At 34.9% G+C, this 14,743-nt stretch overlaps 1 protein-coding gene across 1 annotated transcript in view; it reads right to left on the bottom strand.

The window, feature by feature from the left end:
• Positions 1-840: 840 nt before the first annotated feature.
• Positions 841-14,743, bottom strand: part of LOC307191510 (cadherin-23-like) — a gene marked incomplete at its 5' end in the record, with an annotated part of 116,232 nt that continues 102,329 nt past the window's right edge. The window contains 2 exon segments of the mRNA XM_079931637.1: positions 841-1,109; positions 1,111-1,130. Coding sequence (XP_079787763.1) covers positions 998-1,109; positions 1,111-1,130 — 132 coding nt within the window. The 3' untranslated portion in view covers positions 841-997.

Raw genomic sequence — 14,743 nt, forward strand, 5'->3', positions numbered from 1 at the left:
TTGAAATTTAATGGAGCATAGATGACACAAATCTTAAAGCCTAAAATTTCTTTCTTTAAAGCATCAAGTTGGCTTTTACCTTGATACCTGCCTGGGCTCGTTGGTAGTGAGCCTTGGTTGGATCTGCTGATGTTTGTGACAGGAAAGAATCTTGAGCAGGCAGAAGTACTATACATAAAGGAACAAAAAACAGAGCGAAATTTTGAAAAGAAACTGAGTGCCTATTTTTTAATCAAAATTATCAGGTTACCAAAATCAATTATCTGCTTTGATATTAATCAAACAGCATTGAGCTTCTCAGTTAACACTGCATGCATGCACACACACACAATGTAATCTAAACAAAATTACAGTATTTCTCTTGTATATGAAAGTGAAAATGATGTCCTTAAACCATTTTAATAAACTTTCCATAAGAAAATATAAGCTCCTTAGATGCTAAAGATATTTCAGATTGCTCTGCCATTTCTGCAGTGAGGAAAAAAAACTATGAATATAGTAGATGGCATTGGAATACTTGGGAAGATGTTTCTATTTTAAAAAGATGCTATGTTGTAGCAATATAATTTGGTCATGCTCCTCTTGGTGGTAGCACATCTACACGTCCCTTTATATGATACAGGAATTCAGATCAGAAATCTGTTATATAGAGGAAAATGGAAGCAGAACACTTTTAAACCCACTTATTACCTTTCTTAGTTACGGTTTTTAGCTTGAATCATTTGATTGATGGCTTAAGGAAAAGAGCATTATTTTTGGAACCAGAAGATCTTGGTTAGTATGTTGTATCCAAATCTAAAACAGTGATGCTATTATATATCTCTCAGCTTTGTTGTGATTATCAGCAAGGATAACATGTAATGCATAAAAGTAATAGGTGCTCAATATATTTTTCCCAATCTCTTCCCTCCATGACTTTCACCATGACCTCTTTAAGGCATTCTTGATAGACTTTATGAGCAATGAACAGATTCAAATAGAAGCAGTGATCCAAATCTTACTCTTTGAAGAGGCACCATGCAATAGCATAGAGACACGTCACAAAGAGAACTACCGTTAGAGTTGACACTGCGGGTATCCAGTTATCAGGGCTCCAGTAATATGAAATATTTATTGACAGAAGTAGTAATCTGAGAAATATAATAAATATTAAGTATTACTAGCAGTGTAGTACACAAAAATGAAGAACAATATACACTGAATAGAGCATTTTGCACATTTTACTGTTTTTGTATTATTAAAATATGCTGATACTTACTTGAAAAATGAAAAACACAAACACAGCAAATTGCAAGGCGTAATAAACTAACATCTATTTCTACCACCAAAAAGCCAAATGTCTTTCTTTAAAACACATGTCTTTGTTCATAATATTGCCACTGGCTGGAATCCTCTTTCCTGTCCTGGAGAACTCCTGGTGAATCCTCCATCATTGCTTTTACAAGGCTGACTTCTGGGTAGTAATTACTCCACCTTGTTCATTTATCTACTGTAATATCTAGAATAATTTACTACATTTATTTCCTTTAATCATGACTCTTCTACTGGGAAATAAATTCCTGTTACACGAGGGCCATTACTTGCTATATCTATATCAGTATGGTTTCTACAGAATTCCTGGCACAGAGAAGATATTAATGAATTTTGGCTAAATGACAGATTGAGTGAATCAGCAAGTTATTTACAGGGTAAAGTATTATGTACCTAACAAACTTAAAAAGTAGGTTGTTGCCTTTTCTTGTTCCCTATCATAAAAGCACAAAAAATATTTTTTGTCAGATAAATTCCCATGAAATGTTTCCATTTAACAAGTTAGTAATATAAAGTTTGATATCAATTTAAATTTAATTTCCCTGACTAAGCTCATGATATTCCCAGCAGGTGGCAGCATAGGATAGGATAAATTTTATGAACATAGGCATTAGGCGTGCCATTTTGTAAGGCAACACAAGTCAGGGGACTGATTTCACAGAAATGAAAAAGGGAGAAAACAAGGATCCATCAACAGATATGGTAACAGAGATAGCACTACTTATATATGTCAGGGAGAGGAATCCTGTTTACTTTGTTGAATGTTGGTAGTTGTTGAGATTAGGTATTATATGACTAAACATTCTATTTTATACTACAACAATCTGGGCATGTCTGGACAAAGAAGTATCAAGAAACTACTTGGTTTTAGTAGTGTCAGTTGAAATACTGTGGCCAGTTTTCCCAATAAATAATATACTGTATTTCCAAGTGATAAACAGACCAAAAAGATAAGTTGGCTATGTCTTAATTACCTACCTCTATTTTCAGCTCATTAAGATAATATATTCCTACCAAACACATTTGGGAAGAATACCACTAATATAAAAAAGAGATCTGAAGCGTAAACCTATTAAGTTAGCTAGTTTGCTTTCTTATTCTTTCTTTCTCCATCCTTCCCACCCTCCCTCTCTCTCTCTTTCCCTTTCTTTCTTGCTTGCTTGCTTGCTTGCTTTCTCTTTCTCTCTTTCTCTCTTTCTCCCTTTCTCCCTTCCTTCCTTCCTCCCCTCCCTCCTTCCTTCCTTCCATCCTTCCTTCTTTCCTTCCTTCCTTCCTTCCTTCCTTTCTTTCTTTCTCTCTCTCGCTCAAAAATATTTATTGAGCACTTACTATAGCCCAATTAGTGTGCATCAGAATTGCCATACGAAGGAAATAGAAAACCTTAAACCTGAAAAGGGTAGGACTAGCATTTATTTAATAGCCACTCTATGCCATGATTGATGGCCTTTTAGCTATATTATTTCAGTTTCCCCTAATGCCAATCCTGAAGGAAAGGTGTTAGCAGTTTCCAATTTACAAACAAAAATTGAGGCCCTTGAAGGTTTTGTATGGTACCTAAAGTTCCACAGTAACTAAGTGGCAGAACTGGTGTTCTTGTCTAGATTTGCATGTCTCTAAAGACCATGTTCTTTCTAGTAGACAGTGCTACCTCCCAAGAAAATGAAAACACTGTGAGAGTTTTGAGAAAAAATTCAATTCCTGTATCATATAAAAGTAATTACAGGTTTTTTCTCCCCCAGGAAAATTCAGCAGGATAGATCCAATTAAAGATATTTGAAAATTCTTAGAGGTTAGATGGAAGAATCATCTTTACTTCTTGTACTTAGTTTGCGTGACTAACAAGGGTGGATTTCCCAATTTCTTTATTCTGTTTTTTTTCCCCTCCCTCTCTCATGCATACACATCAAAGATGAAGCTTTTATAAAAAAATAAAGTGGCATTTAAAAAAATTTAAAGTATAAGATAAGCTGGGTTATTACTCTTTTTCAGGGATTATGTAAAAGTGACAAAATCTTTTTATAGGGATTAAATATAATATTAATTGATTGTATTTATATAACATGTTTACTATGAGATCTTTCATGTCTCTTGTTTCTTTTGATCCTTGCCACATCCTTTATACAATACATATAGCTATTCTAATCCCTTTAGTAATCCTTTTACACACAGTAAATATTTAAATATGTATTATGTGAAGACTTGGCTCTCTCAATTATATATTCTGTTAATTGGTGATTATGTTATATATATTCTGTTATTGGTGATTCAAAACAAACAAACAAACAAAAGGAGTTTGGGGCTTAGCTAGGCTTCCATAGCTTACTACATTATCATGTTCTGTTTTAATTTTTTTTTAACTTTTTGGAGTCTCCAGCACTAATAATCATGAGGACAAGGACATTCACTCCTGCTTTACTTTTTTTGTTTTTTGGGGTTTTTTTGCGGTACGTGGACCTCTCACTGCTGTGGCTTCTCCCGTTGCGGAGCACAGGCTCCGACGCGCAGACTCAGTGGCCATGGCTCACAGGCCCAGCCACTCCGCGACACGTGGGGTCTTCCCTAACTGGGGCACGAACCCGTGTCCCCTGCATTGGCAGGCGGACTCTCAACCGCTGCGCCACCGGGGAAGCCCCAGCTTTACTTTTGCGATAGCAACTTAACTGGTCTTGCTGTCCCTATCTTCTCCTCTTTCCCATTCTGTCCTTTACTCTACTGGTATAGTTTTAAACCTGAAACTATTCACTTGCACTTCTTAGAAATCTAAATTGGCTTTGTGTTGTCTATAAAACAAAGTCCAAAATCCATAGCATTGTCTCTAGACCTATATCAATCTACTTAACATCTACCTTTCTGAGCTTACTTCTGGCCAACCCTCCTCACATATTCTAGACATACTTGGTACTTCTCCTTTCAGGAGCAGGCTATATACTCTCACAACCTGTATTCCTCAATTTCTACCAATTCTAAATATCTTTGCTTTTCGTTCTGCCCATAAAGGCCTATATAAATTTCAGATATTTCTCCTTGGAACTCTGCATATTTTCCAAGCCAGAATTTGTGGCATTGTGTGTATTACCATACATTTGTTTACTGTTCCTTTTAAGCACTTGTCATAATGACTTGTTATTTGATTAACTGGAAATAAATCTAAATGCTTACTGTGACTTATAAGTCTTTCCATGATATGACCTCTGCCAGTCTCTTCACTGCATTTCATGCTTTTCTCTAACTCATCACACTGGTCAGAAGATTGCTCAAATCTCAACCATTTCTCTATTTTTCTGCCAGTCTTCCACTTACTAGGTCTTGGATTCTGGGGAAAGTTATTTAAACTCCAGAAATCTCAGTTTTCTCCTTTGTAATATGGACAGAAGTAGCTGAAACTTTGAATTTGATTAAATCATATAATGTTTTTTATTTAACCATGTGAAAATATTACATGTAGATAGACATACATTTCTATAAATTTATAAAAATAAATTTAATGACTAGGTAGGAAGTTTTCTTAATATATTAATGGTACTATTTTCTCATAAGCAAAATTATTAAAATTTGATTTAATTGGGGTATCCTAAAATTTCTGGAAATCATTTTAGATCATGTATAGAGTATTGTACAAAGTATTCTCTTTTTATATTTACATTTTAAATATAGGTTGAAACTTTTTTTATTGCATATGGGCTTCCTTAAGCAGAAACTATGAAGATAGTCTTATAGTTGAACAGTTACTCCTCTCTGTCACAAACATGAGGAGTGAAGAAAAACATAATTAAGGATTGACAGGACACTGGACTATGTATGTCATCAGACATTTATCTCACCATTAGGTATATCACCAGTGAAAACAAAAGAATTTCCCATCTGTTATTTGGTCACATACTAAGCTTCTTACAGCTGTGTGCAGTTAATTTGGTTTGATTCATAACCTTAATAACTTAACTTGTTACATATTACAGAAAAGACAATAACAATATTCTTCCCTGTCATGAAGTCTTTCATCAGTGGGTATTAGAGTCACAGCAGATGTGCAAGGCTGTAACCTAGTAAAGTACAATTTATATATTTCTGCTGACTTTAAAATTATTTCACTTAACTCTCATGGAAGAAGAGTTTTTAAAATTTTGCCATTAAGAAATTCTGATTCAAGTTTATACAATAGTCGCTTCTCATGCTGTGCCTCAATACTTCAAGTCAAATATAGACCAGAATTCAAAAGAAAGTAAGTAATTTTTAGTGGTAAAACACTGATAATTTAAGGAGAAATGCTGTTTTTTCCCATTTACCAAAAAATTACAATAAAAATTAATAAATACTATCAAATATTTTTTGAAATATTAGTATTATACAGAAAAACATGAAAATTTTTCTTTTTCTTTAGTGGGAACTGCAAATGAGAAGTACAGAGGAGGAAAACTGATTTTCCCTCTACCCTTCTAGGTTCTTAGCTGAGACACCCTGTAATGATAGATAGGTTAACAGAAAAACAAACAGAAGTTTAATAACATGTATACCTCCTGTATACATGGGAGATACCCAGGAAGACTGAGTAACTCTCTGAAATGGCCCAAGCCACCACCTTAAATATTATCTTCAGCTAAAGAGAAAAGAAGATGTTGGGGATGGGAAAGCCAGTTATGGGAAGCTCTCCAGAAAGGCACAGTAAACAAGGGTAAGGTTGTTATGCAGAGTTACATCCTTGCCTTCTCCATTGACAAGTTTCTAGATATATGGTCATCCTCCTCTTCTCGGTACAGAGAGGGAGACAAATGGAGATTTCTCTTATAGATGTGAAAGTCTCTTACAAAAGCATTCTGTTCTGTTTTCAGAGCTTTCCCTGTATCTGCTATTTCTTAAAAATAATCAGACTAAAATAATTCTTATGCTAAAGAGGCTTATTTTGGGGTGGCATATTCTAATCCCCTTCAAGAGATTTGATAGCCATATCTCCCATCACTTAGGACTAATGTTTTCAAACATCTTTTAATGTGTTTTCAGCCAATTAATAAATATTTATAAAATAACTAATACAATGCTACTACTTATTAATCAATCAGTGACAATTATCAACCACTACTACTGTGTCATTATTCCTTCATATTAGAAAAAGACAAAGAACAACAAGAGAAATTTAGTTCAGGGATGGGAGACATTGGGTGATTATAAAAATACCACAATGAGCTCCACTTCCTAGACATATAAGGCAGAGTGGCTGTTAAAACACAGCTCACAGCAAGTACCATATTTCCCTAATTTCTGCTGTAATTTTGATATATATGAAAGGCAAAGACTAGACTAAGGTCAGCAGAAAGTACCAGTGGCTTCCATGGATACTCTGACGTATTAAAATATATAGCTATAATGCTATATTATTCTTTAAAATGAGAGGTGAGAAAATAAATGCTTTTTCATTTTTTGGTGGCTAAATTTTTGCTTATGATACATATGTATTTCCTAATCCTTCTAAAATCTTTTCCTACCCACTTTATATTTCTTCTACCTTCCTAAATCGCTAAGGAATAAGATGAACAGATCCAGTATTATACTGGTAAACTAACTCTTATAAAGAAAATAGGAAGGAAGGAAGAGGAGGAAGGAAAGGAAGGAAGGGAGGGAGGGAGAGATAGAGAGACAGAGAGAAAGAAAGAGAGGAAGGAAGGAAGGAAGGAAGGTAGAAAGAAAGAAAGAAAGAGGGAAAGAAAGAAGGAGGGAAAGAAAGAGAGAAAGAAAGACAGGAAGAGAGAAACAAAGAGAGAAAGGAAGAAAAGATAGATCCTGGAATATAACATTTACCACTTTTCAATGTTAATATTCCCACTCTGACTTATTTCAAGCTGGCTTAAAACCAGAATACAGAATTTCTAAATATTTAACAGTAGGCTGTCATTAGCTTAAATGAGCCAGCTCCAGCACATCACTGTTTCAAATTATCTCTGAAAACAAAGTTTCAGACATATTTGCTAGTCAATTATCTTATGAGGTATATGCTAGTAAAGGATTGGTCTTTGATGAGTCAAAATCAGCCTTGGGAAAGTAATATGCCTTTGCAGTGAGCACAACCATGTAGAAACATGTAAGGTTATAAAGATGTAACCTCATCTCTAAGCATATGTCTCTAAGCAGCCATAATATCCTGAGGTTTAATGTTTAAAATTCAGATTAAGTGAAAGAAACTGAATAATTCTAACTTTCTCACTCCATGCATCTAATGCCTTTTTTCAATTCTTCTTTGGTGGGTTAAAAATCTTTTAATTACACTGATACACATCATGAAACATGGATGGGTTACCAGGATGAATTGATTGATGGAAAGACTGGAGAAGCAAGAAGAACTACAATCCTGCAGCCTGTGGAACGAAAACCAGATTCTCAGAAAGACAGACAAAATGAAAAGGCAGAGGACTATGTACCAGATAAAGGAACAAGATAAAACCCCAGAAAAACAATGAAAAGAAGTGGAGATAGGCAATCCTCCAGAAAAAGAATTCAGAATGATAGTGAAGATGATCCAGGACCTCAGAAAAAGAATGGAGGCAAAGATCGAGAAGATGCAAGAAATGCTTAACAAAGACCTAGAAGAATTAAAGAACAAACACCTAGAAGAGTTAAAGAACAAACAAACAAAGATGAATAATACAATAACTGAAATGAAAACTACTCTAGAAGGAACCAATAGCAGAATAACTAAGGCAGAAGAAAAGATAAGTGACCTGGAAGACAGAATGGTGGAATTCACTGCTTTGAACAGAATAAAGTAAAAAGAATGAAAAGAAATGAAGACAGCCTAAGAGACCTGTGAGACAACATTAAATGCACCAACATTCAAATTATAGGGGTCCCAGAAGGAGAAGAGAGACAGAAAGGACCCAAGAAAATATTTGAAAAGATTATAGTTGAAAACTTCCCTAACATGAGAAACGACATAGCTGCTTAAGTCCAGGAAGAACAGAGAGTCCTAAGCAGGATAAACCCAAAGAGAAACACACCGAGACACATAGTAATCAAACTAACAAAAATTAAAGACAAAGAAAAATTATTAAAACCAACAAGGGAAAAACATCACATAACATACAAGGGAACTCCCATAAGATTAACAGCTGATTTCTGAGCAGAAACTCTACAAGCCAGAAGGGAGTGGCATGATATATTTAAAGTGATGAAAGGGAAGAACCTACAACCAAGATTAGTCTACCTGGCAAGGATCTCATTAAGATTTGACAGAGAAATCAAAAGCTTTACAGGCAAGCAAAAGCTAAGAGAATTCAGCACCACCAAACCAGCTATACAACAAATGCTAAAGAAACTTCTGTAAGTGGGAAACACAAGAGAAGAAAAAGACCTACAAAAACAAACCCAAAACAATTAAGAAAATGGTAATAGGGACATACATATCGATAATTACCTTAAATGTGAATGGATTAAATGCACCAACCAAAAGACACAGGCTCGCTGAATGGATACAAAATCAAGACCCATATATATGCTGTCTACAAGAGACCCACTTCAACCTAAGGACACACACAGATGCAAGTGAAAAAGATATTCCATGCAAATGGAAATCAAAAGAAAGCTGGAGTAGCAATATTCATATCAGACAAAATAGACCTTAAAGAATGTTACAAGAGACAAGGAACGACACTACATAATGATCAAGGAATCAATCCAAGAAGAAGATATAACAATTATAAATGTATATGGACCCAATATAGGAGAACCTCAATACGTAAGGAAAATGCTAACAGCTATACAGAGGAAAATGACAGTAACACAATAATAGTGGGGGACTTTAACCCCTCACTTACACGAATGGACAGATAAACCAGAGAGAAAATTAATAAGGAACACAGCTTTAAATGACACAATAGACCTGATAAATTTAATTGATATTTATAGGACATTCCATCTGAAAACAGCAGATTACACTTTCTTCTCAAGTGCACTTGGAACATTCTCCAGGATAGATCACATCTTGGGTCACAAAAAAGCCTCGGTAAATTTAAGAAAATTGAAATCATATCAAGCATCTCTTCCGACCACAACACTATGAGATTAGAAATCAATTACATGGAAAAAACCGTAAAAAACACAAACACATGGAGGCTAAACAATATGTTGCTAAATAACCAAAAAATCACTGAAGAAATCAAAGAGGAAGTCAAAAAATACCTAGAGATAAATGACAATGAAAACATGACAATCCAAAACCTATGAGATGCAGCAAAAGCAGTTGTAAGAGGGAAGTTTATAGCTATACAAGCCTAACTCAAAAAACAAGAAAAATCTCAAATAAACAATTTAACGTTACACCTAAAGGAACTAGAGAAAGAAGAACAAGCAAAACCCAAAGTTAGCAGAAGGAAAGAAATCATAAAGATCAGAGCAGGAATAAATGAAATAGAAACAAAGAAAACAATAGCAAAGATCAATAAAACTAAAAGCTGATTCTTTGAGAAGATAAACAAAATTGATAAACTATTAGCCAGACTCATCAAGAAAAAGAGGGAGAGGACTCAATTCAATAAAATTAGAAATGAAAAAGCAGAAGTTACAACAGACACTGCAGAAATACAAAGCATCCTAAGAGACTACTACAAGCAACTCTATGCCAATAAAATGGACAACCTGGAAGAAATGGACAAATTCTTAGAAAGGTATAACCTTCCAAGACTGAACCAGGAAGAAATAGAAAATATGAACAGACCAATCACAGGAATGAAATTGAAACTGTGCTTAAAAATCTTCCAACAAACAAACGCTTCCCTGGTGGCACAGTGGTTGAGAGTCCGCCTGCCAACGCAGGGGACACGGGTTTGTGCCCCAGTCCAGGAAGATCCCACATGCCGTGGAGCGGCTGGGCCCGTGAGCCATGGCCGCTGAGCCTGCATGTCCAGAGCCTGTGCTCTGCAACAGGAGAGGCCACAACAGTGAGAGGCCCGCATACTGCAAAAAAAAAAAAAAAAAAAACAAACTTCCAACAAACAAAAGTCCAGGACCAGATGTCTTGACAGGTGAATTCTATCAAACATTTAGAGGAGAGCTAACACCCATCCTTCTCAGACTCTTCCAAAAAATTGCACAGGAAGGAAAACTCCCAAACTCGTTCTATGAGGCCACCATCACCCGGATACCAAAACCAGACAAAGATACTACAAAAAAAGAAAATTACAGACCAATATGAATGAATATTGATGAATATACTGATGAATATAAATGCAGAAGTCGTCAAAAAAATACTAGCAAACAGAATCAACAGCACATTAAAAGGATCATACACCATGATCAAGTGGGATTTATCCCAGGGATGCAAGGATTCTTCAATATATGCAAATCAATCAATGTGATACACCATATTTACAAATTGAAAAATAAAAACCATATGATCATCTCAGTAGATGCAGGCAAAGCTTTTGACAAAATTCAACACCTATTTTTGATAAAACCTCTCCAAAAAGTGGATACAGAGGGAACCTGCCTAAACATAATAAAGACCATATACGGCAAGCTCACAGCAAACATCATTCTCAATGGTGAAAAACTGAAAGCATTACCCCTAAGATCAGGAAAAAGACAAGGATGTCCAGACTTGCCACTATTATTCAACATAATTTTGGAAGTCCCAGCCATGGCAAGCAGAGAGGAAAAAGAAATAAAAGGAATACAAATTGGAAAAGAAGAAGTAAAACTGTCACTGTTTGCAGATGACATGATACTATACATAGAGAATCCTAAAGATGTCACCAGAAAACTACTAGAGCTAATCAATGAATTTGGTAAAGTAGCAGGATACAAAATTAATGCACAGAAATCTCTTGCATTCCTATACACTAACAACAAAAGATCAGAAAGAGAAATTAAGGAAACAGTCCCATTCACCATTGCAACAAAAAGAATAAAATACTTAGGAATAAACCTACCTAAGGAGGTAAAAGACCTGTACTCAGAAAGCTATAAGACACTGATGAAAGAATTCAAAGACGACACAAACAGATGGAGAGATATACCATGTTCTTGGATTGGGAAGAATCAATATTGTGAAAATGACTATACTACCCAAAGCAATCTACAGATTCAATGCAATCCCTATCAAATTACCAATGGCATTTTTTGTAGAACTAGAACAAAAAAATCTTAAAATTTGTATGGAGACACAAAACACCCCAAATCACCAAAGCAATCTTGAGGGGGAAAAAAAAAAAAAAAACAGAGCTGGGGGAATCAGACTCCTGGACTTCAGAATATACTACAAAGCTACAGTAATCAAGACAATATGGTACTGGCAGAAAAACAGAAATACAGATCAATGGAACAGGATAGAAAGCCCAGAGATAAACCCACATAGCTATGGTCACCTTATCTTTGATAAAGGAGGCAGGAATGTACAATGGAGAAAAGACAGCCTCTTCAATAAGTGGTGCTGGGAAAACTGGACAGCTACATGTAAAAGAATGAAACTAGAACACTTCTTTACAACATACACAAAAATAAACTCAAAATGGATTAGAGACCTAAATGTAAGACGAGACACTATAAAACTCTTAGAGGAAAACATAAGCAGAACACTCTATGACATCAATCACAGCAAGATCCTTTTTGACCCACCTCCTAGAGAAATGGAAATAAAAACAAAAATAAAGAAATGGGACCTAATGAAACTTAAAAGCAAGACCAAAAGACAACCCTCAGAATGGGAGAAAATATTCACAAACGAATCAATGGACAAAGGATTAATCTCCAAAATATATAAGCAGCTCATGCAGCTCAATATTAAAAAAACAAGCAGCCCAATCCAAAAATGGGCAAAAGACCTAAATAGACATTTCTCCAAAGAAGACATACAGATGGCCAAGAGGTACATGAAAAGCTGCCCAACATCATTAATTATTGAAGAAATGCAAATCAAAACTACAATGAGGTATCATCTCACACCAGTTAGAATGGGGATCATCAGAAAATCTACAAACAACAAAGGCTGGAGAGGGTGTGCAGAAAAGGGAAGCTTCTTGCACTGTTGGTGGGAATGTAAATTGGTACAGCCACTATGGAGAACAGTGTGGAGGTTCCTTAAAAAACTAAAAATAGAATTACCATATGACCCAGCAATCCTGCTGCTGGGCATATACTCAGAGACAACCATAATTCAAAAGGACACATGCACCCCAATGTTCATTGCAGCACCATTTACAATAGTCAGGTCATGGAAGCAACCTAAATGCCCATTGACAGATGAATGAATAAGGAGGATGTGGTACATATATATAATGGAATATTATTCAGCCATAAAAAGGAACAAAATTGGGTCATTTGTATAGATGTGGATGGACCTAGAGCCTGTCATACAGAGTCTGACATAATAATGCCTGTATGTGGAATCTAGAAAAATGGTAGAGATTAAGCATTTTGCATGGCAGAAATAGAGATCCAGATGTAGAGAATAAATGTATGGACACCAAAGGGGGACAGCGGGGGCGGGGGGGGGGTGGTTGTGGCGGGGATGAATTGGAAAATAAAAAACAAAAAAATTTTTTAAAAAGACTGGATAGTTACTTATCGAGACTTCCTCCTTTCTACTCTTTTACTGTGTTCTGTTTATGTTGAAATCAGAGTTAAAAAGCATAGTTATAAATTAGTATGATTTAAGGTTTTTACTATCTTCTGTATTTTGAAAATTGATATTAATTCTGTGCTTTTTATTATGGAGTCAGTTTGCTGCATGCAGATAGTTTCAGGAATTTTGATTCATAATTCTTTGGGGATTATATTTGCAGGAAATGGTGTCTAGCCAGTTACATCATTGTCTCTTTACCCAATCTAGACTTAAATTGGACAAGTTTAATTCATTTCATGAAGCATGACTTAGTTTCTTTCTTCTCCTCTACCTGCCCTAAGAGGGACCTCTGAACAGGCAGGTATGAGTTCAAAGACGAAGATTAATCAGGGGACATTTTATAGCAGTTCTGTTTATTTTACTTCGTTTAAGGTTAAGCTTTATTTATTATTAGCTTCTTTGACTTCTTTCTACGTTTAAGATAAAAAGGTTTCTTCCTATTTTTCCTTCTAAGCTTCAAGATATTATTTTACTTATTTTAATGTCTAAAGGGGTATGCCAAGTATTAACATACTTAAAGAATGTCTTATGTAAAATTTTCTCTATAGTTATTTTAGTGACTTGTGTTTTCTTTGTTTATAATAATGGAAATATATTTTGCTCATGAAACTTTTTTTTTTTTTGGTACAAATTGAGAAGAAGTAATAAGCCCTTGTTTTCAGTCAGAATTTCTTAACTGGGTTCCATGGACGAGTTTTACAAGCCTCTAAAGTTGAATATAAAAGTATATGCATGTATAAATGTGTACCTTGTTCTAGAGAGAGAGACCATAACTTTCATCAGACTTGCAACAGGTCATGAGTCACCTCTCCCCCAATTAAGAACTTTCACGTACTTTTTGTATAATGTGTGGCATTGATTCTTTTACTTACCAAGTACCATACTTGGCATCATAAAGATGCAAAGGTCTTTATTGAATGCCTTCACTAGATTACAATGTGTGAGATGCCCTATATTTTTTTCAACAGCCTCAAAGAGTTGTTATTGTTGTTGTTGTTGTTAAAAAATAGTCTGCATTTACAGTGAATTTCATGCTGAAGATATTTCCTGCAATATTTATTGTATGGTTGAATTCATTTTTAATTACTTTGAGCTTTTTATTTTTAGACCTTAATTTTGTTATAACTCAGGCACACATTGTTAGCAGTTTGGCTTTAAGAATGTTCTATTTTTGTAATGAGATTTTGTTGTTTTTATCTCAGAAACAGATAAAATTCTGGCAGTATATTCTATTTAGAAATGTTTTTTAAGTTTTCATATCTCATTCAACATTCTAAATTGAAAGATCTGCCTTATGATTAAAAAAAAACTACAATGTAATAATAGTGGCTAAATCCTAAGAGAAATTCTATTTCCCATGATATATTGTAACACAAAAATTTCAACTACAGTAATGGTGAATTCTATTGTTTGTGTATATTTCAGATGTAGCACTTTATCTTCACACATAGTACCACTGCCTTATTTTAGGGCTAAACTCTCTTATCTGGATGAAAGTAGGATCCTAATTGGCTTCATGGTCACTGCTTTCTCCATTCACCAATCTCACCTTTGTGTTTTCTCCACACATATTCTAAAATCACTCACACTTATCAGACATATTGGATCCTATCACCCTTCTCTTGTAATTCCTCTTTAGATCCTCCTTGATTGGAAGATGAAGTTCATATTCCTTAGGATGGTACACATAGATCTTCATACTTTTTCCCTAATAGCCCACTGTTTTTCTGACCCTGAGTCTATATTATTTAAGCCATTTCAAGTTGGATATTCTATTATTTATAGCTAGAAAGTTTTTCTCTGGCTTATTCAACTTTGTTTTCCAACAAC

The sequence above is a fragment of the Stenella coeruleoalba genome (assembly GCF_951394435.1).
Source record: "Stenella coeruleoalba genome assembly, chromosome: 9".
Classification (NCBI taxonomy): domain Eukaryota; kingdom Metazoa; phylum Chordata; class Mammalia; order Artiodactyla; family Delphinidae; genus Stenella; species Stenella coeruleoalba.